This window comes from Salmo salar, chromosome 01 (genome assembly GCF_965601325.2).
Source record: "Salmo salar chromosome 01, fSalSal1, whole genome shotgun sequence".
Classification (NCBI taxonomy): Eukaryota; Metazoa; Chordata; class Actinopteri; order Salmoniformes; family Salmonidae; genus Salmo; species Salmo salar.
Window position 1 is genome coordinate 96,912,380 of NC_138291.1, and position 27,676 is coordinate 96,940,055.

Consider the following 27,676-nt stretch of genomic DNA (forward strand, 5'->3'; position numbering starts at 1 on the left):
ACCTGGTCGCCACGTGGCAGCTGCTATAAGACTTCACACCAGGGCCCAAAGGGACCGTAAGAGGCAAACTGATCGCTTTGGCTCTCACCTGGACAGAGCTGTTCAGATGCTACACAAGGCCACCTCTCCAAGTGACTAATTGGTCACACTTAAGCCAGTCCTTACGCATGAGCAGCTATTGTGGTGCCTGCTGTATGTGTGGATGTATTGACTGTGTTCTTAGACATGTCACAACATGTGGTTGATTTAGAGTTTTATTGTAACTTATCAGAGAGGAATAGGCAGTATTAGGTGGCACCACTTTGATGAGAAGTTATTGGGGCACAATGGTAGGAAGGGCATTTTAGGGACAGCATCTGTGTTTTAATTCAACTTCAGGGCAGTCATGGGTTATATAATACAAAAAAACATTTACTGGCAAAAATGTTTTTACTTCAGTGGCAATGACATTTCAAATATAATTAAGACGAAGCAAATCCATACATAGATACATACATACATACATACATACATACATACATACATACATACATACATAATCTTAACACCATCTAAAGTACAAAAAGTATCAAAACAGTTAGCTTATTGATTTGATCACGGTCTATTTATGTGCAGATTTAGACGTTAGTTTTTTTTTTCTTCCTCTTTTCTTCTTGGGGGTTGAGGACTCCTTGTTACAACACTCACAAACCCAGCAACCTGAGGAGAAAAACGATGTGGATCAACGTAACATCAGCCCAAAGGCTAGAAAACAGGCCGCATTGTGGGATCCATCAGACTAAAAGGCATTCAAGACCAGCACTTTCTGACATTTGATTTCAACACTTCTAAAGCATTTCGACCAGATTCCGAACATGAACTTTCTGATGTTTAATTTGCAGCAACGCTAATTATAGCAAGTTGAGGTAACACACAACCCTTCTTGACTGCACAAAAAAAAAGAATCTTAAATGCCAGTCTTGGAAAACTCTAAAAACAGATTTCTAATTTAGCATTATTCACCAAGTTTAGATGGCTACGCAAATGAATGTTATTTTCACATAAAACCAGAAATTCAAATCACCATAAAAGACTACATAAGCTACAATGAGAGAGAAAGACAGAGTGCAACAGCAAGATACCCTCCCCCTTCAAGTAATCACTGATCTAATACATATTGATAGGTGTAAGCAACGACTCCATCACAAAGGTTTCAGCAAGGAAAGAAGGAATGATGCATCCTTAAAGTATATGAACAGACCCAGAGAGAGAGCTCACCTAGAGGGGTGGAGTCCAGGCCCACGCAGAAGGAGTGGAAGCCCCGGTCACACGTGTCACAGAACATCATCTCCTCCTCGTGGTGGGGCTGCTCACACACCGTGCACATCTTACACTCCATGCACTGCCACGGGTAGGTCTTAATCAGACCCACCAGCTCCTCACTCATGATCAGGCACGATGGGTGAGCTGGGACAAACACACACACACACACACACACACACACACACACACACACACACACACACACACACACACACACACACACACACGCTCACACCACAGCACTTCACACTGTATAATTCCAATTTGTGATCCCAACAACTCAGATTAAGTTCTGTTGCTCATATCTTAGAGGCTTTATGGTCATTATGAACAAGCCTGTGCAATTCGTCAGTTTTAATTAAAAAACAAAACAGAAGTTCCACTTACCACTGTTCTTGCATTGTGAGCAGTGAATGAGAGCTTCTGGCTTTCCTTCCTTGTTGGACTCCTTACCCTTCTGGCAAATGCCACAAATAGCATTGGGCATGACCTTAGGCTGCAAGGACAAAACAACGCTATCATGTTTAGCAACAAGGCCTAGTGCACCATGTGACACAGGGCTTCTGGGCAACACACATTATACAAGGTGTTAAATCCTAAAAGGCCTGATAGGAGGTATATATTAATTTACTCACAATAGATCCAATCTTGTTAGGTGCTTCTTACTTCACAACCCCAAACAAGAATGACTAGGAAAAGCCTTGTCATTTGTAAGAACCTCCCACAAACCCTTTCTACTCAGGGAGACTGGGAGTCTATGAATCTCAAAATCTCTAAAGGCAAACACCAAGAGGTCAAGCTGATTTAAGATCCATTTGGATGTGCCACAGTGTCCCCCACAGATGCTCATAACAGGTTAAACAATTGAATGTCCCTCCTGTAGACGCCGAGCTGTTTCCACACATTGTGGTCCCACATTTATAAAAAGGTAGTTAGCCAAAGTGATTTCTGACAGGATTTGTGACATTTCATAACATGACCGCATTATAGTCTCTGTGCTGCTAACACAATCAAAACATCTCTGTACAGTCTATTTGTTTGAAATCTTTATTTCAATGGTGAACTGTGTCTAAAGACTGACATATCAAAGATTTTCCCACATAAAAAGTATTGGATTAGATAAGAGCAGTAAAAGCCTTTCTAAAACAAACAACGAAACATGTGGGAGGGTGAACCGGAGGTTAGAGACACACAGTTGAGTTAATAAAAGGACAGCTAATTTAGCTCGCACCCTTCTCCACAGAAAGAGGGGTGCCAGCTAAACTAGGAGAAATATTTATCCAAAAGGAAGGTATGACACCTTTGCCATTGCACTCAAATCAAACATGTAAGACATTACAGTCTAAGATAAAGAAGTGTACAAGTCAGGAACAAATTGAACACAAACTGTACCTACTTAGGCAGACAATCTGCACAAATATTGGGAATGACAAGTGTGCAATCAGTTAGGAGGATATAGCCCATGAGTATGAAGTAGGTTTCTATGCGTTCATGGAAATATAATAATTTTTCAAAATGTCAAACGTTTGGTGTTGCCATCCTGAAATGTTTCCTTTGACTGGTGCAAAACAAGAAGGCTACATATTTTCTGTTAGGCTTCAGATGGCTACCCCTGCAGTGTAGTGCCAACTAAGGATATTCATATCATTATCAGTATGAAAACACATTTTTCATACAGCTCCTGAACTCTAACTTGCATTAAATTATAATAAAGTCAACTTTAAGACCATGTTATCTATAGCTAGGTAATTATTCTGCAAGTACTGTATTGACTTTAGCCTTAAATTCAATGAGCGCCGATATTAGAAAGTTTGTGATAAATTCCGAACACATCTAAGATATATATTTTATTTGTATGCATTACAAAATAACAATAAATGGAAAGTAAGTAGTGAAACGTTTTTAAACTTCTAAAGTTTGGTTTACACTCAAAATAAATTATTCAAATTCCCTTTGGAAACATGCTGATTGGAAAGTTAACAGACAAATCAATCCCTGTGGAAAGTTATGAACACTCCACAGCGATCAATGATCAAATCCAGATGTAGTGTAGTAATACCAGTCATACCACATTTGGGTTTACTGCTCTTGCTGTCATTTTTAGCAAACTAACTTTAATTCATCTCCCATGGTGCCTTGCAGTAAGACAGTGCGTAAATTGCCAGAAGGTAGATCATGTTGATCCCAGAAAAGCCATACTCCTAACACATAATTTAAACTGAACACAACAATAACTTTCAGAGGCAATTGAAAGTAAAAAAAAAAAAAATGCCAACATATAGAAAGTGTATTAACAGGCCTCTGGCACAGTAAGATTGTGTTCTCCAGTCTCAAACAAAGAACAGTATGTAAGGTTATATCAAACAACCGTAGAATACTGCATTAAAAGTACTGACACAACTTGAATTATAAAACGTTCAAAACACTCAAGTATTACCGTAGTTGAAGTGCTACTACTAAATAAAATGGATTCATCTTATAAAGTCTGTATCATAACAAGAAATACTGTGTTGTTTAAATCTAGAAATATAATATAATATATATAATCTATAAATAGCCCAAACAACTACCTCTTCCCCTACTGTATTTATTTATTTAGCTCCTTTGCACCCCATTTTTTCTACTTTGCACACTCATCTACTGTCAAATCTACCATTCCAGTGTTTTAATTGCTATATTGTATTTACTTCGCCACCATGGCCTATTTATTGCCTTTACCTCCCTTATCTCACCTCATTTGCTCACATTGTATATAGACTTATTTTTCTACTGTATTATTGACTGTATGTTTGTTTTACTCCATGTCTAACTCTGTGTTGCTATATGTGTCAAACTGCTTTGCTTTATCTTGGCCAGATCGCAGTTGTAAATGAGAACTTCTTCTCAATTTGCCTACCTGGTTAAATAAAAGGTGAAAAGATAAATAAATAAATAATATATCTATCTATCTGCTCACATGTCTCAAAGGGATAGTTCATCCAAATGACATATTGGTTTCCTTACCCTGTAAACAGTCTATGGACAAGGTATGACAACAATCCATGCTTTGGTTTCGTTTCCAAATGCTAATGTTTTAGCATTTGTGGCATAAAGCCGCTTTCAAGTCATGGGACTGATATTAGCATTTTTCACACATCACGCCCAAATCATTCAAAAGTATCAGAAATGTATTGTGAAGTTCCATGAAGTCACTTATAAATTATTTAAACATGATGCGCGAAAAAGCTAATAAAATCGGTCCCATGACTTTAAAATGGATTTGTGTCACAAATGCTGAAATGTGGAAACAATGCCATGGAAACTAAACCAAAGCATGGATCGCTGTCATACCTTGTCCATATACTGCTTACAGGGTAAGGAAACCAATGTCATTTTGTAATTTGGGTGAACTATCCTTTTAATTCGTTTGTTGCCAAGTAGACAGAAAAGAGGTATATTAAGACATTCAAAGAATACGGTGAAAAATGTACAAGTCTTCAGGACCAATCGAAAGTGCTGTGAAGAAAAAGTTCCAGATGTGACAGAACTACTCCTAAATGTTATTGCTTATAAAGTCTGATATGGAACCATCAGTGTTTGAACCAATGATGTATATAAACCCTGGATTGTTGATGCTATGTTTTGGCCAATGAGAGGCTTTGAAGTCACCAGTCAACCATATTGGCACTGCCCAGAAGAAGCAGTCTTCCATAGGAATTCCACAGTATTTAAATTAAAATGTTTCAAGGACAAAATTACATGTAAATATGTTGTAGTAGTAGTAGTAGAGACAGTAACATTAGTACTTTCGCAAAATAATAACTTAAAGCTAGAATCCTTAGCAGATACATCAATTTTGGGATTTAAATTAATGATCTATACCCGTTGATTCTTGAAGAATATAACTTATAAATGCCTCATGAGCTTAGTTCAACTGTTGTACACCATCAACACCCAAAATAGAAGCTTGTTTTACTCCAATGTTTGTAAACAAAGTAACTGTGACCAAGAAACAAAAACAGCTTCTATCTCAAGGCCATCAGACAGTTAAATAGCCATCACTAGCCGGGTACCACCCGGTTATCCAACCCTGCACCTTAGAGGATCCTTCCCTATAAACATAGACATGGAATCCCTGCTCACTTTAATAATGTTTACATACTGTATTCTATTCTACTGTATTTTAGTCAATGCCACTCCGACATTGCTTGTCCGAATATTTATATATTTCTTAATTTCATTATTTTACTTTTAGATGTGTGTATTGTTAGATATTACTGCACTGTTGGAGTTAGGAACACAAGCATTTCGCTACTCCTGCAATAACATCTGCTAAATATGTGCATGTGACCAATACAATTTGATATGAACACTGTATAGCCTCAAAATGGTTAAAACTATACGTTTGGTATAATGGATGTCTATGAATTTGAGAGTGGTTACATTTCTCCAGGCCCATCCCTCAGATTGTTACCAAAACAGAGACGGGGGTGTCTGCTTTATTGTTTCAATTAAGGATTCTAGCTTTAAGGACAATGTTTATATAGTTATTTTTATGTTAAGTCATCTAGTGTATATACTGTATATAAATCATTGATTTTAACCATATGGTTGACCTGGAACCATCAGTATTTTAACCATATGGTTGACCTGGAACCATCAGTATTTTAACCATATGGTTGACCTGGAACCATCAGTATTTTAACCATATGGTTGATCTGGAACCATCAGTATTTTAACCATATGGTTGACCTGGAACCATCAGTATTTTAACCATATGGTTGACCTGGAACCATCAGTATTTTAACCATATGGTTGACCTGGAACCATCAGTATTTTAACCATATGGTTGACCTGGAACCATCAGTATTTTAACCATATGGTTGACCTGGAACCATCAGTATTTTAACCATATGGTTGATCTGGAACCATCAGTATTTTAACCATATGGTTGACCTGGAACCATCAGTATTTTAACCATATGGTTGATCTGGAACCATCAGTATTTTAACCATATGGTTGATCTGGAACCATCAGTATTTTAACCATATGGCTGACCTGGAACCATCAGTATTTTAACCATATGGCTGACCTGGAACCATCAGTATTTTAACCATATGGTTGACCTGGAACCATCAGTATTTTAACCATATGGTTGATCTGGAACCATCAGTATTTTAACCATATGGCTGACCTGGAACCATCAGTATTTTAACCATATGGTTGATCTGGAACCATCAGTATTTTAACCATATGGCTGACCTGGAACCATCAGTATTTTAACCATATGGTTGACCTGGAACCATCAGTATTTTAACCATATGGTTGATCTGGAACCATCAGTATTTTAACCATATGGCTGACCTGGAACCATCAGTATTTTAACCATATGGCTGACCTGGAACCATCAGTATTTTAACCATATGGTTGACCTGGAACCATCAGTATTTTAACCATATGGTTGACATGGAACCATCAGTATTTTAACCATATGGTTGACATGGAACCATCAGTATTTTAACCATATGGTTGACATGGAACCATCAGTATTTTAACCATATGGTTGACATGGAACCATCAGTAGCAAACTGGACCAAGTGAAAGAGGGAAGGCAGAACAAGTCCACAGACTTGAGTGTTGCCCCAAATAAGAACTATTGCCACCTGGTGAAGTGTGTGTGTGAGGAGTGACAGGTCCAGAAAAACAAAGGAGAGTCTCTCTATTGAAAGTGCTGAAGAAGCTGGAAGGGGTAGTGGAGAAGGGGAAAGGGAAGATAATTGCTATTGGAGAAAGTCAGGGGCTTTTTTCTTCTACCTTGTACCCAGGGACAGATTTGTGTTGGTTGGGGCGTGGGGTGGCATCTTTAGCCGGGGTGGTAGTCCTGTCCTTGGCCTTGCCCTTTGACTGCACTCCACTGTCCTGACTGTCCCCATCTGAGGTGTTTCCAGATGAGCTGTCCTGTAGACACAATTCAGTTCTTACTATTCAAGCAAGCTGCAAAAGAGCTTACATTGAATCAACTTACAGAGCATCTCTAGGTATTTACTGGTAATACAATACAACATGTCTTCACATCTCTAGCTCTGAAATCAAGTGAATTGTGTAAAACCAGTTCAAGGATCCAGTTCCTTACTGAATTTCTCTTGCCCTCTTCTCCCTTGTTGTCATCTGCATCGTCCGAGTCCCCATCACTGTCCAGGGCAGGCAGCTCCGGGTCCAGGGGGGGCTCGAACAGGGCTGTGTTCAGGGGCAAGTAGCGCAGCTCGTTGGGAGAGTACCTGTATCAAACACAGGAACATCAATTTATCAGCTACTCAAATAGCTTTTGAGGTCAGGACCTGCATTCATGAGACTAGTTTTTTGGTTAGTGAACCTTACCTTTTGTAGTAGTCCTGGAACTGCCCAGGGATGAGGGCCACTGGATAGGGTCCAGTCTTGGTTCTCTCTGGAGGAAGGACTTTATACCTCCCTTGGGGTACTTGGATAATCTGTTAGAAAGTTAGTTGAAACTTTTACTCCTTCAATTGCACGTTCAGCTCCACATAGATAATACAGTTTATGAATGTACCGATATACACTGAGTGTACAAAACATTAGGAACACCTTCCTAATATTGAGTTACACCCCCTTTTTCCCTCAGAACAGTCTCAATTTGTCGGAGCATGGACTCCACAAACTGTCAAATGTTCCACAGGGATGCTGGCCCATGTCGACTCCAATGATTCCCACAGTTGTGTCAAGTTGGCAAGATGTCCTTTGGATGGTGGACCATTCTTGATACACACAGGAAACTGTTGAGTGTGAAAAATCCAGCAGCATTGCAGTTGACACAAACCAGTGTGCCTGGCACCTACTACAATACCCCGTTCAAAGGCACTTAAATATTTTGTCTTGCCCATTCACCCTCTGAATGGCACACATACACAATCCATGTCTCAATTGTGTCAAGGCTTAAAAATCCTTCTTCAACATGTCTCCTCCCCTTCATCTGCACTGATTGAAGTGGATTTAACAGGTGACAACAATAAGGGATTATAGCTTTCACCTGGATTCACCTGGTTAGTCTATGTCCAGGAAAGAGCAAGTGTTCCTAATGTCTTGTACACTCAGTGGATCTACTCAAACATGGCAAGTGAGTTCTTATAAACACAAAAGACTAATAGAGCTATATGTCTTTATTCAAGGAATTAACGTACGTGTGTCTGAAGGTCAAAATAGGCCCTTCTCTCTTCCATCCTTTCCCTGTTGAAGTTACTGTTGAACTCAGCAGCTTTCTTGGCAGCTTTCTGTATGTACTCTGGCACTTTACTGGCTTCAACCTTCTGAGGCCTTTGTTGCTGCATTTTCTAGGAGATAAAAAAACTGGAATAAAAACTTACCAACAACATATTGAATAACCATGTCAACTGTAAATGTACTGAGTGAAAATACATTTCAGGGTCACTTAGAAATGTCTTTGTTTTTGGTCACATTAGATGTGGAGAGTCTATATACCGGCATTCTCCATGTGTGTGTGTGGGGGGGCTGGCAGCACTAGCACACTATTTGGGAGACAGAGATACTAACTAATATCCAACAACAAACTTTATTCTAGAGCTGACTGAATATGTTTTGACTTATAACTATTTCAGGTTTGATGATGAATACTACCTCCAAACGAATGGAACATCGATGGGCTCTACATTCGCTCTGAGCTATGCTAACCTTTAAGTGGGTCTATTTGAAGAACGTTTTGTTAATAATAAAAACGAAAATCCATTTTTGAATAAAGTCCTAAAGTGGTATCGATATATTGACAAAAATTTTGGCATTTGGGAAGGAACGGAAAAAGAGCTGTCAGACTTTATGGTACTGCTCAATGACATTGACCCCAATCTCAAATTCACTATTGAATGTGACACAACGTGTTCATTACCTCGATATGTGGATTGAGAAATCAAATGGAACCCTGTTTACAACTCTGTATAGAAAAGAAACGGACAGAAATACTCTATTATAGGGGGACAGCTTCCATCCTGAGCCATTAAAAAGAGGACTTCCAAGAAGCCAGTTTTTCAGACTACGCCGTATATGCCACGCCACAGAGGATTATCTAGAAAAAGCAGCGGAGATGCGCATTAGGTTTCTAAGAGGCAATTCGCCATAATGTGTGGATGAAGCTCTTATTTTGGCATTGGGAAAAACACGAGATGAACTGCTACAAAAAAGACCCGCTAAAGAACACTCCGTAATGTTCACAACCACATACTTTGAACTCGAGAAAAGTGGGAGATGCAGTATTTTAATCATCGGCCCCAGTTTTGCCGGCTGTATTTAAAAATCCACCACTTATTGTGTATAGGAGAGGTCGCAATTTACGCGATAAATTGGTTCATGCCAACTGCCAGCCAAAAAAGAAAATCAGCCAGGCTCTTTTACGCCCTCTTCCGAATGGTAGCTATAAATGCAGAGGATGTGCAAAGTGCAATAATATAATGAAGTGTGAATATTTCTGCCACCCACATACAGGAAAACGGTTCCAAATAAATGACATTATTACATGCTCCACCACCCATATTATTTACATTATTAAATGTCCATGTGGGCTGTGCTATGTAGGTAAAACCTCTCGTTCTCTCAAACAGAGAATCTGTGAACATAAAGTTCAATTAGGAGAAACGACAGGGATTATCCAGTCGCAGTACATTTTGAGGACCCCTTCGAGATAAAATCCCGTTAAAGGGATTGGTTGGACAACAACCAGCGAAATAGCACGGCGCGAAATTCAAAACACAAAAATCTCAAAATTAAAATTCAAGTATTATACGGCATTTTAAAGATAATCTTCTCGTTAATCCAACCACATTGTCCGATTTCAAAAAGGCTTTACGGTGAAAGCAAAACAATAGATTATTTTAGGATAGCACCTTAGCAAAAAAGAAAAAGCCATTTTCCAAGCACAGATAGCCGTCACAAAACCAGATATACAGATAAAATTAAGCACTAACCTTTGACAATCTTCATCAGATGACACTCCTAGGACATCATGTTAGACAATACATGCATTTTTTGTTCGATCAAGTTCATATTTATATCCAAAAACCCCATTTTACATTGGCGCGTGATGTTCAGAAAATGTATTCTCCCCATAACTTCCGGTGAATGGGCACATCAATTTACAGAAATACTCATCATAAATGTTAACAAAATTTATAACAATTATTTAAAGAATTAGAGATAATCTACTCCTTTATGCAACCGCTTTGTCAGATTTCAAAATAACTTTACGGAGAAAGCACATTGTTCAATATTCTGAGTACAGAACTTAGCCTTCAATGCTAAACTATACAGTTAGCCTACAACCACAGCATCGACAAATCTCTAAAATATGTTCGAAATATTTTCTTACCTTTGCTGATCTTAAGCGGAATGCATTCGGAAGGACTCCCACTTCCATAAGAAATGTTAATTTGTTCTGCAAAGTCCATCATTTATGTCCAAATACCTCCGTTTTGTTGGCCCATCCTGAACACTATTGCAATGCCATGAGGCATGGGCGCAAATCCATAGACGAAAAGTTCCATTACCGTTTGTAGAAACATGTCAAACGATGTTAACAATCAATCTTTAGGGTATTTTTTTAACGTAAAATAGCAATGATTTTCCAACCGGACAATAGGTATTCATCCCAGAAGAAAAAGAACGAACAGCGAGCTCGTGTGCACGCGCATCACGAGACACCTGTCCTCAGACTGGCCACTGATTGACTGAGCCACTATTTTCTGCCCGGTAACAGGAGACGGATGAAACCAGTTTCTAAAGATTGTTGACAGTCACTGGAAGCCTTAGGAAGTGCAACGTGAACCCTATGTCACTGTAGTTTCTCAAGGGATTCAAAAGAAGAACTACAGTTCTCATTTCTCCCACTTCCTGGTTCAATTTTTCTCAGGTTTTTGCCTGCCATATGAGTTCTGTTATACTCACAGACACCATTCAAACAGTTTTAGAAACTTCAGAGTGTTTTCTATCCAAATAATAATATGCATATTCTATTTTCTGGGCCAGAGTAGTAACCTGTTTAAATTGGGTACGTTATTCATCAGGCTGTGAAAATACTGCCCCCTAGCCCTAAGAGGTTATTAAAACATTACATTTCTACCTTTAGATTTGTGGCATAGAGAAAGTTAAGATATCAGACATGGGAGGTGATATAAATAATACTCTGAGCAAAAGAGAATGTTTTGTGATTTTCACCCTCCAGACATTATTTCCTAAAGGTCTTAATGATGAAATGCCTACGTGTGTTGTAAATTTGAACATGAACATGCCCCCATTTCAGATTACTCTGATGTTTTTCGGACATTGTAGCCAATGATTAATGAAAACTTGCTCGGTAGGTCTATGTCCTCATTGTGGTTTAACAGACGTGTTTAATACGTCTTAATTACCCACTTTATTAGAATATTGATGAAATGCATCTTGTTATATTTGGTAGCACTTATTTGTTTTCCCTCGCCTCCAACCCCTTTTGTTGCGTGGAACGGATGTGGTTGGGGCTAGGTCTACATAAGGGTGCTAATTTTTTTTAAACTCACAAAAGTTCTGATGAAGGCCATTACGTAAGCTTATTAAAGATCAGTGATACTATCAAGAGCTGTGTGCAGTTTCCTTTTTCCCCTCATCTTGTTTTTGAAAGAAAAGCAACATTTTTGTCCATTAAATTGATCAGAAATACAGTGTAGACATTGTCAATGTTGTAAATGACTATTGCAGCTGGAAACGGCTGATTTTTTTTAATGGAATATCTACATAGGCGTACAGAGGCCCATTATCAGCAACCATCACTCCTGGCAGCTTCATTAAATAGTACCCGCAAAACACCAGTCTCAACGTCAACAGTGAAGAGGCAACTCCGGGATGCTGGCCTTCTAGGCAGAGTTCCTCTGTCCAGTGTCTGTGTTCTTTTGCCCAACTTAATCATTTCTTTTTATTGGCCAGTGTGAGATGTGGCTTTTTCTTTGCAACTCTGCCTAGAAGGCCAGCATCCCAGAGTCGCCTCTTCACTGTTGACGTTGAGATTGGTGTTTTGCGGGTACTATTTAATGAAGCTGCCAGTTGAGGACTTGTGAGGCGTCCGTTTCTCAAACTAGACACTCTAATGTACTTGTCCTCTTGCTCAGTTGTGCACCGGGGCCTCCCACTCCTCTTTCTATTCTGGTTAGAGCCAGTTTGCACTGTTCTGTGAAGGGAGTAGTACACAGCGTTGTACGAGATCTTCAGTTTCTTGGCAATTTCTCACATAGCCTTCATCTCTCAGAACAAGAATAGACTGACAAGTTTAAGAAGAAAGTTCTTGGTTTCTGGCCATTTTAAGCCTGTAATGGAACCCACATATGCTGATGCTCCAGATACTCAACTAGTCTAAAGGTCAGTTTTATTGCTTCTTTAATCAGGACAACAGTCTTCAGCTGTGCTAACATAATTGCAAAAGGGTTTTCTAATGATCAATTAGCCTTTTAAAATGATAAACTTGGATTAGCCAATACAACGTGCCATTGGAACACAGGAGTGATGGTTGCTGATAATGAGCCTCTGTACACCTATGTAGATATTCCATAAAAATAAGAAATAAAAATCAGCCATTTCCAGCTACAATATCCATTCACAACATGAACAATGTCTACACTGTATTTCTGATCAATTTTATGTTATTTTAATGGACAAAAAAAGCTTTTCTTTCAAAAACAAGGACATTTCTAAGTGACCCCAAACTTTTGAACGGTAGAGTATACAAAAAATAAAAAATGTAATTGGACTTGAGTTCCCCAAGTTCGGGGAACTCAAGTCCAAGACTTTTGTAACAAGATCTAGAAAAAAGCAAACACAAAGCTAACTTTGCATTGATTAAAATGTGTCAATGTTGCTGAGCATACTAACTTTACTAATACTCACTGAACTGAGAGTACTAACATTAGCGGTACTCTGAACAGAGTACTAACATAGTGATATTCTCTGAACTGAGAGTGCTTACAGAGTACTCTTCTGTTATCCTCTGGCGCTCCCTCTCTTGGAGGATGACAGAATACTCAGCATGTTTTCCTGGGTACTCCTTGATCATCAAATCAATGACTTCATCACTTCGTAAAGCAGTCAAGCCTGGAAAAAAATATTCACAATTAATTATTGTATCCACAAGTAGCCAATTACCCAAAACAACTCTTGGAAAGGCTTGAGGCCCTGGTGGTTTATGCTGAACTCTAAGCTCCTCCTGATTACGCAACAATTCCATGTTTTTCAGTTCTCACCCAGGGTGCACTGCGTCTCTGTGATGACATCTTGCTCCCTCAGATATAGCTTCTCCTTGTGGGAGAGGTCTCTCCTTTCCAAATCTAAAATAATAATTTATTGATTGATTGAATTGATTAGGTAATTAAAAGTAGTAGACTGCTCCAGCCAGAGACAACATTAATGAGTGAGGATAAAAACAATCAAACCTGGAGGCTTATTTCCATTGAGATAAGGCATGGTTAGCCAGAGATTGACCAGTATGAGCTACAGATAGGCTAATAGCCTTGTTATAGCCTAATCATCAAATTGACACGCAATGATCCTACTACACCATACAAGCCGAACATTCAGTCACATTACCTGGAAATTTTCGCTTGAATGAAGTGACTCCCAGATATTCACTGACTTGTTCTTGTAACATATAGTACTCCCCACTACCGTCTGACGGCCACCTGTACTCGGTCAGATTTTCTGCTGAGAAGTATGTGGGCCTGGGGAAACACATATGACTGAAAGGTTAAGAGCAGGGTAGAAGTATTAAGCCTGTTTGAAAGACGGACTCAATGTTATTGGACACGTAGGCTGTGTTTAGACAGGCAGCCCAATTATGATATTTTTGACCAAGCAGATCTGATGTGAAATGATCTGATTTGTCAAAAGACCAATTAGTAGAAAAAAGATCAGAATTGCGCTGCCTGTGTAAACGCAGCCTAAGTGTTTGTAATGGGGATTGGACATGGTCTATTAGGAAGTAGTGATGAAAATATTTCAAACTACGCCTTCAGATACGAACTGACCACATACCCAAGTTCCTGACTGGAGGTGTCGCAACTTCTGGAACTGTCACCTGAACCCATGCGCTGTCTTTTTGGAGCTTGACTTCCATCATTGGACACTTCCTCGATGTCATCCTAAAATGATTGCCAATACAGTTAGGATACACAAAACACCTGAACTATGACTACTTGTTAAAGTTAATAGTTTTCTCCAAAAATAAATTTTTCTGGGACGTTTTCAGATCTCAAGGGGTGAGTTAATTTCCTCTGTTGTGTCGATCCAGCAAGCACCATTCCCCCCCTCATTAGATAAAGCTGCCCTAGAGGTAGCCCGATTGCCTTCCACTGTGTACAGCAAAAGGCATGCACATTTACATAGAAACCCCTAAACATCGCTTGTCTGTCACAAATGTTGAATACAATTATATTTGAACTTACTCTGCCGATTGTCCATGGGGTTGGTCCTTCAGCTGGTCAAAATGAAAGACAAAATATCCACAGGAAATCATTATTAAAATAAATCAAAATGCGAGTTTGTGGCAAATAAGATTTGTTTGCTCATGACCCAATGCACGTGCACAAGATGGAAGTACATGCACGCGACAAATACATACTAACCAAAGTATTAGAGGTGTTTACAGTGAGGGAAAAAAGTATTTGATCCCCTGCAGATTTTGTACGTTTGCCCACTGACAAAGAAATGATCAGTCTATAATTTTAAATGGTAGGTTTATTTGAACAGTGAGAGACAGAATAACAACAAAAAATCCAGAAAAACACATGTTAAAAATGTTATAAATTGATTTGCATTTTAATGAGGGAAATAAGTATTTGACCCACTCTCAATCAGAAAGATTTCTGGCTCCCAGGTGTCTTTTATACAGGTAACGAGCTGAGATTAAGAGCAGACTCTTAAAGGGAGTGCTCCTAATCTCAGTTTGTTACCTGTATAAAAGACACCTGTCCACAGAAGCAATCAATCAATCAGACTCCAAACTCTCCACCTTGGCCAAGACCAAAGAGCTCTCCAAGGATGTCAGGGACAAGATTGTAGACCTACACAAGGTTGGAATAGGCTACAAGACCATCGCCAAGTAGCTTGGTGAGAAGGTGACAACAGTTGGTGCGATTATTCGCAAATGGAAGAAACACAAAAGAACTGTCAATCTCCCTCGGCCTGGTGCTCCATGCAAGATCTCACCTCGTGGAGTTGCAATGATCATGAGAACGGTGAGGAATCAGCCCAGAACTACACGGGAGGATCTTGTCAATGATCTCAAGGCAGCTGGGACCATAGTCACCAAGAAAACAATTTGTAACACACTACGCCGTGAAGGACTGAAATCCTGCAGCGCCTGCAAGGTCCCCCTGCTCAAGAAAGCACATATACATGCCCATCTGAAGTTTGCCAATGAACATCTGAATGATTCAGAGGACAACTGGGTGAAAGTGTTGTGGTCAGATGAGACCAAAATGGAGCTCTTTGGCATCAACTCAACTCACCGTGTTTGGAGGAGGAGGAATGCTGCCTATGACCCCAAGCACACCATCCCCACCGTCAAACATGGAGGTGGAAACATTATGCTTTGGGGGTGTTTTTCTGCTAAGGGGACAGGACAACTTCACCGCATCAAAGGGACGATGGACGGGGCCATTACCGTCAAATCTTGGGTGAGAACCTCCTTCCCTCAGCCAGGGCATTGAAAATGGGTCGTGGATGGGTATTCCAGCATGACAATGACCCAAAACACATGGCCAAGGAAACAAAGGAGTGGCTCAAGAAGCACATTAAGGTCCTGGAGTGGCCTAGCCAGTCTCCAGACCTTAATCCCATAGAAAATCTATGGAGGGAGCTGAAGGTTCGAGTTGCCAAACGTCAGCCTCAACCTTAATGACTTGGAGAAAATCTGCAAAGAGGAGTGGGACAAAATCCCTCCTGAGATGTGTGCAAACCTGGTGGCCAACTACATGAAACACCTGACCTCTGATTTCCAACAAGGGTTTTGCCAGCAAGTACTAAGTCATGTTTTGCAGAGGGGTCAAATACTTATTTCCCTCATTAAAATGCAAATCAATTTATGACATTTTTGACATGCGTTTTTCTGGATTTTTTTGTTGTTATTCTGTTCAAATAAACCTGCCATTAAAATTATAGACTTAGCATTTCTTTGTCAGTGGGCAAACGTACAAATTCAGCAGGGGATCAAATACTTTTTTCCCTCACTGTACATGGTTTTGCTTATGTGCCATGGCACAAAGTCGGGTAAATAATACTTTCCTGCGGATATTTTGTCTCTAATTTTGACCAAATGAAGTACCTACAGCACAGGAAGAGTAAATTCAAATGTACTTGTATTAAACATTTTGCATTGTAACCCCATCCCTGGGTCGCTCCTATTTTCACTTCGCTACAGCTAACGTTAGCTGCAAAAAACACTCAAACGGGACCGTTTTATCTCTATCTCTTCATTCAAAGACTCAATCATGGACACTCTTACTGACAGTTGTGGCTCGTTCGCGTGATGTATTGTTGTCTCTACCTTCTTGCTGTTGTCTGTGCCCAATAATGTTTCTACCATGTTTTGTGCTGCTGCCATGTGTTGCTACCATGCTGTGTTGTCATGTGTTGCTGCCATGCTATGTTGTTGTCTTAGGTCTCTCTTTATGTAGTGGCGTGGTGTCTCTTGTCGTGATGTGTGTTTTGTCCTATATTTTTAATCCCAGCCCCCGTCAGCGCAGGAGGACTTCTGCTTTTTGGTAGGTCGTCATTGTAAGTAATCATTTGTCTAGTTTGTCTAATTATTTGTCTAGTTAACTGACTTGTCTAGTTAAATAAAAAATATAGGACACTTCAAGTTTTTGCTGTGTTTTTGTTTCAGACTGTATACCAATAATTGTTATGACAATCTGATTTAGGCATTCCTAGAGGCAAAACAGAGAGCATTGGATTTGGACTGTGGTCTAACGACACATGCACGATGTAAACAAAAACAATGAACCGAGGTAAAGACAGTTTCAGGTTGGATATACGCCTGAAGTTTTCCTTACGTCCACCAACAGCAGTTAGGGACCGTCAACATAGTGACTGATCACATTTTTCAAATTTCAATAGCTCTTTAACCATTACTCCTAAAAAAAAAAAAAACTTTCAAAACTGGTTGTAGCTAACCCAATGGCATAGACACACATTGCACACACAATGTGATTTACTTCTCACACTATTTTAAATTATTTACTTACATTTTTGAATTTCAATAGCTCCTTGGTCATGTGACCTACTGACTTCAAACAAGGTTCAGAATGTCCACTCAGTGGGCCTACACATTGCGCACCCTTTAGTTTGCCCATTTTCATCTCACACGTTTTTATATGAATTTTTCCAAATTTACAATTTCAATAGCTCCTTGGTCATGTGACCTAATGATCTCAAAAAAGGTTCAGAATATCCACTTACTATGCCTTCATAATCGCACACTTTGATGTTTGTTTACTTTCATCTCATGCTATTAGACTTAAATCTGTAAGCCTGAGACCCAGTTGGAGTTGAATGTTTCTGATGACGTACACCCACACTCATAAGTCATTTGGAGAAAAAGAGTGTATCTGACTGACAGATAATATTAAATCACTGTTAACTAGTCTGTCTGACCCCCTTGCACCCTCAAACCCTTCCAGGACATTACAATCTCACAATGCAGGATATTTGATGGTCCCTAGACTCCTTTCTAACAGTCCTCAAGCTTCAATAGGATAGTCAATGACTGTGTAACTGTTGAAATTCAGAGTCAATGTTATCCTTTTAGTAAGTCTTATGGTCGGGCATAAAATGCTGTCTCCAGTTTCTTGCTTTCTCAGGTCCTGCTGAGTGGACGGTATTGATGCCTTTTCAGTCTAGCTCCAGTCAGGTGTCATTTTGTTATAAGCACCACGCCACCCCACTCCCGTTTCATAACACACTCTCACCTTCTACCATTTGTCTACACTCCAAGAACCATGAGAGCCCTCTAGCTGTAGACGCCCCAAGATCCATGACAACTGAGATTCCCATATCCATAGCCTTCTTAGCTTGTAAGTCTAAAAGCGTTTTTGTCCTTACTTTGTTGAAATATCAAATACTAAGCTTTTTGTGACACTCTGGAAAGTCATTTCAAGTCAAAGCCTTGTTTTCCCTGGTACATAAATGTATACTACGAACTACTTCTGTTTATTTTGACTATGCAGCATAAAAATCTTCATGGGAGCTGAAAAACACTTTCACAGCTGTATGTTAATAAAGAAATACTACAGCTCAGTGCAATGGTAAATGTTAAGTCAGCTGTGGGATATGGACAGTAGAGGGGGGTGCTGTTGTACTGACAGTATAGTCATCACTATTTTCAGGACTTTTCTTTTGATGAGGGTCACAGCACTGGATAATAACCTGGTTCTGGTCCAGATGTACCGGACTCATTTGCCTGAGGGTGTCCTCTAAAACAGAAAATAATGTTACGTTTGCTTGTACACTGGTCATCCTTATGCACTCCATGCAATACTTGCTGTTGTTTGTAATAGTTATTGTCATGTTTTTGTCCACATTTGATTGGAAATACGTATAACTCCTTTGTCGTTGGCATACAGCTGCATGGTACTGTGACATTAGTTGTCATATTGTCCATTAAGCTGGTCACAGCGCTGTGGTGAAGAAACAAACAATTGCAAGGTGGTGGCTGCTGTTGTGAGGTCTACAGACAAAAAGTCCTCTTTTCTTCTCCATCATTCAGTTTAAAACTTTGCAGCCCCACAAATGCTTGTGGGTGAGGTAATAAATAGTAGTCATAACATGACAATAAGCATTTTTCTAATAAGCATTTTTTTAATACTAAAAATAGTGTAAAAAATGTCATACAGTATGAAGGATGAACATAGAAGTACATTAGATGTGCACCTAACCAAGTCTAAGGATATGTAATATCATTATGTAGACAACTGGAATTGGAGTTTCTGATGACGTACACTTGAATATTTATGGCCCTTATTGTCACTTTAAAGTAAATAGTGAAGATGTGTCATCACGTGAACACAGTATTGTCAGCAATAAGACACTTTGACTACATAACACCTTATGTATGATACTTAATCTCCCTAACAAGGCATATATACAGTTGAAGTCGGAAGTTTACATACACCTCAGCCAAATACATTTAAACTCAGTTTTTCACAATTCCTGACATTTAATCCGAGTAAAAAGTCCCTGTCTTACTTAGGATCACCATTTTATTTTAAGAATGTGAAATGTCAGAATAATAGTAAAGATAAATATTTATTTCAGCTTTTATTTCTTTCATCACATTCCCAGTTGGTCAGAAGTTTACATACACTCAATTAGTATTTGGTAGCATTCCCATTAAATTGTTTAACTTGGGTCAAACGTTTCTGGTAGCCTTCCACAAGCTTCCCACAATAAGTTGGGTGAATTTTGGCCCATTCCTCCTGACAGAGCTGGTGTAACTGAGTCAGGTTTGTAGGCCTCCTTGCTCGCACACGCTTTTTCAGTTCTGCCCACAAATTTTCTATAGGATTGAGGTCAGGGCTTTGTGAAGGCCACCCCAATACCTTGACTTTGTTGTCCTTAAGCCATTTTGCCACAACTTTGGAAGTATGCTTGGGGTCATTGTCTATTTGGAAGACCCATTTGTAACCAAGCTTTAACTTCCTAACTGATGTCTTGAGATGTTGCTTCAATATATCCACATAATTGTCCTTCCTCATGATGCCAACTATTTTGTGAAGTGCACCAGTCCCTCCTGCAGGAAAGCACCCCCACAACATGATGCTGCCACTCCCATGCTTCACGGTTGGGATGGTGTTCTTTGGCTTGCAAGCCTCCCCCTTTGTCCTCCAAACATAACGATGGTCATTATGGCCAAACAGTTCTATTTTGTTTCATCAGACCAGAGGACATTTCTCCAAAAAGTATGATATTTGTCCCCAAGTGCAGTTGCAAACCGTAGTCTGGATTTTTTTATGGTGGTTTTGGAGCAGTGGCTTCTTCCTTGCTGAGCGGCCTTTCAGTTTATGTCGATATCGGACTCGTTTTACTATGGATATAGATACTTCTGTACCCGTTTCCTCCAGCATCTTCACAAGGTCCTTTGCTGTTGTTCTGGGATTGATTTGCACTTTTTGCACCAAAGTACATTCATCTCTAGGAGACAGAACCCATCTCCTTCCTGAGCGGTATGATGGCTGCGTGGTCCCATGGTGTTTATACTTGCATACTATTGTTTGTACAGATGAACGTGGTACCTTCAGTCGTTTGGAAATTGCTCCCAAGGATGAACCAGACTTGTGGAGGGCTACAATTTCTTTCCTGAGGTCTTGGCTGATTTCTTTTGATTTTTCCCATGATGTCACGCAAAGAGGCACTGAGTTTGAAGGTAGGCCTTGAAATACATCTACAGGTACAGGTCAAATTATGTCATTTAGCCTATCAGAAGCTTCTAAAACCATGACATCATTTTCTGAAATGTTCCAAGCTGTTTAAAGGCACAGTCAACTTAGTGTATGTAGTTGTGTGGGACAGCCATATGTTCAGTTCATGCCTATGATTTCAGAGTTCAACAAAGCCAACAACTGCTTCATGTGTGCCACCGATAAAGAACCTGGATGTGGCCCAAAGACTGACTGGGTTAGTAACTTTATTTAACATGTTTATAATCTTTTGACAACAGTGACGGCATGTAAGAAAATCTATGATATAACAACGGATGGCTAATTCGTTATACTGCATTGATATTTGATATTATTTATAACGAGTTACGCTTTGTTTTGTTTTAGATTGAATGTTTTGCATGCCAACGGTGGTTCCATGTGCTGTGCCTAGGAATGAAGACAAAAGAGTTCAACAGAGTAAAGAACACAAACTGGAAGTGCTGTCTTTGTTGTTGAAAATGTATGCTATACCCCATCCACACTGAAGAGGCTCTGAAATATATACTGCTCAAAAAAATAAAGGGAACACATAAACAACACAATGTAACTCCAAGTCAATCACACTTCTGTGAAATCAAACTGTCCACTTAGGAAGCAACACTGATTGACAATACATTTCACATGCTGTTGTGCAAATGGAATAGACAACAGGTGGAAATTATAGGCAATTAGCAAGACACCCCCAATAAAGGAGTGGTTCTGCAGGTGGTAACCACAGACCACTTCTCAGTTCCTATGCTTCCTGGCTGATGTTTTGGTCACTTTTGAATGCTGGCGGTGCTTTCACTCTAGTGGTAGCATGAGACGGAGTCTACAACCCACACAAGTGGCTCAGGTAGTGCAGCTCATCCAGGATGGCACATCAATGCGAGCTGTGGCAAGAAGGTTTGCTGTGTCTGTCAGCGTAGTGTCCAGAGCATGGAGGTGCTACCAGGAGACAGGCCAGTACATCAGGAGACGTGGAGGAGGCCGTAGGAGGGCAACAACCCAGCAGCAGGACCGCTACCTCTGCCTTTGTGCAAGGAGGAGCACTGCCAGAGCCCAGCAAAATGACCTCCAGCAGGCCACAAATGTGCATGTGTCTGCTCAAACGGTCAGAAACAGACTCCATGAGGGTGGTATGAGGGCCCGACGTCCACAGGTGGGGGTTGTGCTTACAGCCCAACACCGTGCAGGACGTTTGGCATTTGCCAGAGAACACCAAAATTCGCAAATTCGCCACTGGCGCCCTGTGCTCTTCACAGATGAAAGCAGGTTCACACTGAGCACGTGACAGACTGGAGACGCCGTGGAGAACGTTCTGCTGCCTGCAACATCCTCCAGCATGACCGGTTTGGCGGTGGGTCAGTCATGGTGTGGGGTGGCATTTCTTTGGGGGGCCGCACAGCACTCCATGTGCTCGCCAGAGGTAGCCTGACTGCCATTAGGTACCGATATGAGATCCTCAGACCCCTTTTCAGACCATATGCTGGTGTGGTTGGCACTGGGTTCCTCCTAATGCAAGACAATGCTAGACCTCATGTGGCTGGAGTGTGTCAGCAGTTCCTGCAAGAGGAAGGCATTGATGCTATGGACTGGCCCTTCCGTTCCCCAGACCTGAATCCAATTGAGCACATCTGGGACATTATGTCTCGTTCCATCCACCAACGCCACGTTGCACCACAGACTGTCCAGGAGTTGGCGGATGCTTTAGTCCAGGTCTGGGAGGAGATCCCTCAGGGGACCATCCGCCACCTCATCAGGAGCATGCCCAGGCATTGTAGGGAGGTCATACAGGCACGTGGAGGCCACACACACTACTGAGCCTCATTTTGACTTGTTTTAAGGACATTACATCAAAGTTGGATCAGCCTGTAGTGTGGTTTCCCACTTTAATTTTGAGTGTGACTCCAAATCCAGACCTCCATGGGTTGATAAATTGGATTTCCATTGATTATTTGTGTGATTTTGTTGTCAGCACATTCAACTATGTAAATAAAAAAGTATTTAATAAGATTATTTAATTCATTCAGATCTAGGATGTGTTATTTTAGTGTTCCCTTTATTTTTTTGAGCAGTGTACATCAACCAGGGATAACGAGAAAGTTAACACTGAAATGTTTCGTACTTATTTGAAGTAGTGTCTGTTGACATGTTGGAAAAGATGAAAGGTATACAATTTCTGTTTAATTTGTCAATATAAAATGTTTATTCATTGATTTACTGGCCACCATTACTGTGGTTACATGTTCAGTATATGTGTTGACCAGCAAACCCATTGCAGCCTACCTTACTAGCTCACTCTCATCCCTGCTTTGGACAATGAATAGCATGAATCTCGTACTTTGCCCTTTATGGTTGATATTAACGATGAAAGGAGATATTATCTGTCTCTCTCCTATTGTGTACCGCTGTTAACCTCTCTGGGCTAGGCGGGACGAATTCGTCCCACCTACGTAACAGCCACTTGCAGCCTGTGGCGCGATTTTCAAAACCTTAAAAATCCTATTACTTCAATTTCTCAAACATATGACTATTTTACAGCTATTTAAAGACAAGACTCTCGTTAATCTAACCACACTGTCCGATTTCAAAAAGGCTTTACAACGAAAGCAAAACATTAGATTATGTCAGCAGAGTACCAAGCCAGAAATAATCAGACACCCATTTTTCAAGCCAGCATATAATGTCACCAAAACCCAGAAGACAGCTAAATGCAGCACTCACCTTTGATGATCTTCATCAGATGACAACCCTAGGACATTATGTTATACAATACATGCATGTTTTGTTCAATCAAGTTCATATTTATATAAAAAACCAGCTTTTTACATTAGCATGTGACGTTCAGAACTAGCATACCCCCCGCAAACTTCCGGGGAATTTACTAACAGTTTGCTAAATTACTCACAATAAACGTTCACAAAAAGCATAACAATTATTTTAAGAATTATAGATACATTACTCCTCTATGCACTCGATATGTCCGATTTTAAAATAGAATATTGCACAATGTGCTTCATCCGAAAAGCTAAGTACATAGCCCGGCATCACAGGGCTAGTTATTTAGACACCCACGCAGTTCAGCCTTCACCAAAATCACATTTCCTATAAGAAAAATGTTCTTACCTTTCTTGTTCTTCGTCAGAATGCAGTCCCAGGACTTCTTCTTCAATAACAAATGTAGGTTTGGTCCCAAATAATCCATCATTATATCCAAACAGCGACGTTTTGTTCGTGAGTTCTAGACACTATCAGAATGGTAATCCACGGTCACGAGCATAGCGCATGGCGTGACAAAAAATGTCTAAATATTCCATTACCGTACTTCGAAGCATGTCAACCGCTGTTTAAAACCAATTTTTATGCCATTTATCTCGTAGAAAAGCGATAATATTCCGACCGGGAATCTGCAATAAACTAAACAGCCGAATTAAAATACTCCACGGGGGCTAATCGCGCACGCGCCTCACTCCATTGTCACCTAATGGGACACTTGAATAAGATGATAATCTGTTTCAGCCTGAGGCTGCCTCGTCAACCTTCATGATTTTCCCGCGTCCTGAGAGCCTATTGGAGCCCTGGGAATTGTCACGTTACAGCTAAGATCCTTACTTTTCAATAAACAGATGCAAGACGCACGACTCCTTGTCAGACAGGCCACTTCCTGCATGAAACCTTGTCAGGTTTTTGCCTGCCATAGGAGTTCTGTTATACTCACAGACACCATTCAAACAGTTTTAGAAACTTTAGGGTGTTTTCTATCCAAACCTGAACAATAATATGCATATTCTAGCTTCTGAGTTGGTGTAGGAGGCAGTTAAAAATGGGCACATATTTTTTCCAAAATTCTCAATACTGCCCCCTAGCCCAAACAGGTTAAATACTGTGGAAGAATAAAAACAGGGAAAATAAGTACTTAGAACTACCAATTATTATAGATAAATATTAAAGAAAAGGGTAAACACAACACTGGACTGAACCCCCTAATTGTCAAACTAATATTAATGTACAACAATATAGAAGATACATGACTAGAGGTTATGCAATATGGGAGTATATCCACTGCACGCTTCTTAGGTGTGTAATTAACTTGTTATGGATAGGGGGCAATATTTTCACGGCCGGATAAAAAACGTACCCGATTTAATCTGGTTATTACTCCTGCCCAGAAACTAGAATATGCATATAGTAGCTTTGGATAGAAAACACTCCAAAGTTTCTAAAACTGTTTGAATGGTGTCTGTGAGTATAACAGAACTCAAATGGCAGGCCAAAACCTGAGAAGATTCTGTACAGGAAGTACCCTGTCTGACCATTTCTTGGCCTTCTTTGTCATCTCTATCCAAAACAAAGGATCTCTGCTGTCACGTGACACTTTCTAAGGCTCCCATAGGCTCTCAGAAGGCGCCAGAACGTTGAATGATGACTCTGCTGTCCATGGCTGAAAAACAGTAGCGCATTTGGTAAGTGGTCGATCTGAGAACAATGAGACGGGCCCGCGCGTGCACGTGAAGAGTCCATTTTAGATTTTGAGTCTTTGAACGGAAAGGACGTCTCCCGGTCGGAATATTATCGCTTTTTTACGAGAAAAATCGCATAAAAATTGATTTTAAACAGCGTTTGACATGCTTCGAAGTACGGTAATGGAATATTTAGAATTTTTTTGTCACGATACGCGTCCGCGCGTCACCCTTCGGATAGTGTCTTGAACGCACGAACAAAACGCAGCTATCTGGATATAACTAAGGATTATTTGGAACCAAACCAACATTTGTTGTTGAAGTAGAAGTCCTGGGAGTGCATTCTGACGAAGAACAGCAAAGGTAATCCAATTTTTCTTATAGTAAATCTGAGTTTGGTGAGTACCAAACTTGGTGGGTGTCAAATTAGCTAGCCCGTGATGGCGAGCTATCTACTCAGAATATTGCAAAATGTGCTTTCACCGAAAAGCTATTTTAAAATCGGACACCGCGATTGCATAAAGGAGTTCTGTATCTATAATTCTTAAAATAATTGTTATGTTTTTTTGTGAACGTTTATCGTGAGTAATTTAGTAAATTCACCGGAAGTGTACGGTGGGAATGCTAGTTCTGAACGTCACATGCTAATGTAAAAAGCTGTTTTTTTATATAAATATGTACTTGATTGAACAAAACATGCATGTATTGTATAACAATGTCCTAGGAGTGTCATCTGATGAAGATCATCAAAGGTTAGTGCTGCATTTAACTGTGGTTCTGGTTTTTGTGACATTATATGCTAGCTTGAAAAATGGGTGTCTGATTATTTCTGGCTGGGTACTCTGCTGACATAATCTAATGTTTTGCTTTCGTTGTAAAGCCTTTTTGAAATCGGACAGTGTGGTTAGATAAATGAGTCTTGTCTTTAAAATGGTGTAAAATAGTCATATGTTTGAAAAATGGACGTTTTCGGATTTTCGAGGAGTTTGTATTTCGCGCCACGCCTTATCATTGGATACTGGAGTGGTGTTCCGCTAGCGGAACGTCTAGATGTAAGAGGTTTTAACATGACCAAGGAGCTTTGAAATGTAAAACTATGAAAAACGTACATTACACTGCGTGATTTTACAGTACACAAACAAGAGTGTGCAATACAGAAGGTTAGTCAGTGTACATTTTGCACCTTGTTTGAAGTCAGTAGGTCACATGACCAAGGACCTATTGACATTTTTAATTTGGAAAAATTCATGTAAAATCATGTGAGATGAAAATGGACAAACTAAAGGGTGTGCAATATAGAAGGGTAGTCAGTGGACATTCTGAACCGTGTTTGAGTCAAGTAGGTCACATGACTAAGGAGCTATTGAAATTCGAATGTAAAAAAAGTTTGTACTTTGTTTACTCTCCCTAACTAATTCAACTAGGAATACAGAATGCTGCTCACATTTCCACATGTTTATTAGCTTTAGAAAGCGAATTAATGTCCAAGTCGTGAAAATAATTATTGTGCAATGTTGTGCGCAATTTTTCCAACATCATGACACTTATTTGGAGGTTTGAAAGCGCGAATATCCAACTTGATGAAACTGTCTTTACCTCGGTAAACAATGATACGCTGACACTGCTAAACAGCTAACGTTAACGTTAGTTAGCTAGCATAGCATCTAGGTAGGTAAATAACTTCAGGTAACGTTATGGATGGCTGGCTAGCTAGTAACGTAAACTGTCTAGTCATTAACTAACGACGACACAATGGCTAGATTGCTATCAATTGTATTTAACTAGCGAAACGGCAGTAGGTTGAATTGAACAGTTGTGTTGTCAGCTAACTAACGTTAGCTACCTTAGCCTGTTGTGTCTTCAACACAATATGTATGTGGCCAGCAATGTGTAACGTTATACTAGTATTTCTGATCCAATATCTTTTCCAAGTTTACCTTTACAGACTGAGCTCCCGGGGTTGCAGGGTTGCTATCGCAAGGTCTGGTTGGGAGAACAGTAGCCATGTTTAGCGGTTACTGTGCTGCTGGCTTCAGAGATGCACACTAGGATAATAATGTTACCGACTGGAAACAGAGACAAGGAACAAATCTTCTTCAAGAGGCTGTAAAGCAAGTTTTTGGACGGGGAATACGTGTTTGCCAACATTGGCTACATCGTACAAATTCATGAAAATAAAAAAATCGTTTAGGTCTTCATTTAAGGCTTCGGCACAAGGTTTGCAGTGTGGTTGAGGTTATGTTTAAAATATGAATTTAAGAAAATAAATTGTAGTAATTAGCAGGGTTTATCCATAATTATGACTTTGTGATTTGGTAACTAGTGACAACCAAGTATGGATAACGGCATACGCGGAAAGTGGGCGTGGCGAAATAAGTGGGTGCATCATCGGCGCTCTGTGAAACAGTTTTGATTGATTCAAATTGTGTTTTTTGTTTT

General features: G+C 40.0%; 1 protein-coding gene across 2 annotated transcripts; it reads right to left on the reverse strand.

Moving 5' to 3' along the window:
- Positions 1 to 240: 240 nt before the first annotated feature.
- On the reverse strand, positions 241 to 27,559 carry LOC106610692 (PHD finger protein 10). Of its 2 annotated transcripts, XM_014210185.3 has the most exons (13): positions 27,175 to 27,559; positions 14,763 to 14,794; positions 14,353 to 14,459; positions 13,909 to 14,039; positions 13,566 to 13,649; positions 13,292 to 13,416; positions 8,478 to 8,627; positions 7,660 to 7,769; positions 7,415 to 7,559; positions 7,096 to 7,239; positions 1,690 to 1,798; positions 1,258 to 1,446; positions 241 to 699 (listed from the first exon to the last, which is right to left on the reverse strand). In XM_014210185.3, the coding sequence occupies exons 3-13, from the start codon at positions 14,403 to 14,405 to the stop codon at positions 602 to 604; spliced, it is 1,338 nt and encodes a 445-aa protein (XP_014065660.1). In that variant the 5' UTR covers positions 14,406 to 14,459; positions 14,763 to 14,794; positions 27,175 to 27,559; the 3' UTR covers positions 241 to 601. The 2 variants fall into 2 exon arrangements, with proteins under 2 accessions (XP_014065660.1, XP_014065650.1); XM_014210175.3 differs by lacking the exon at positions 14,763 to 14,794.
- Between the last annotated feature and the right edge of the window lie 117 nt (positions 27,560 to 27,676).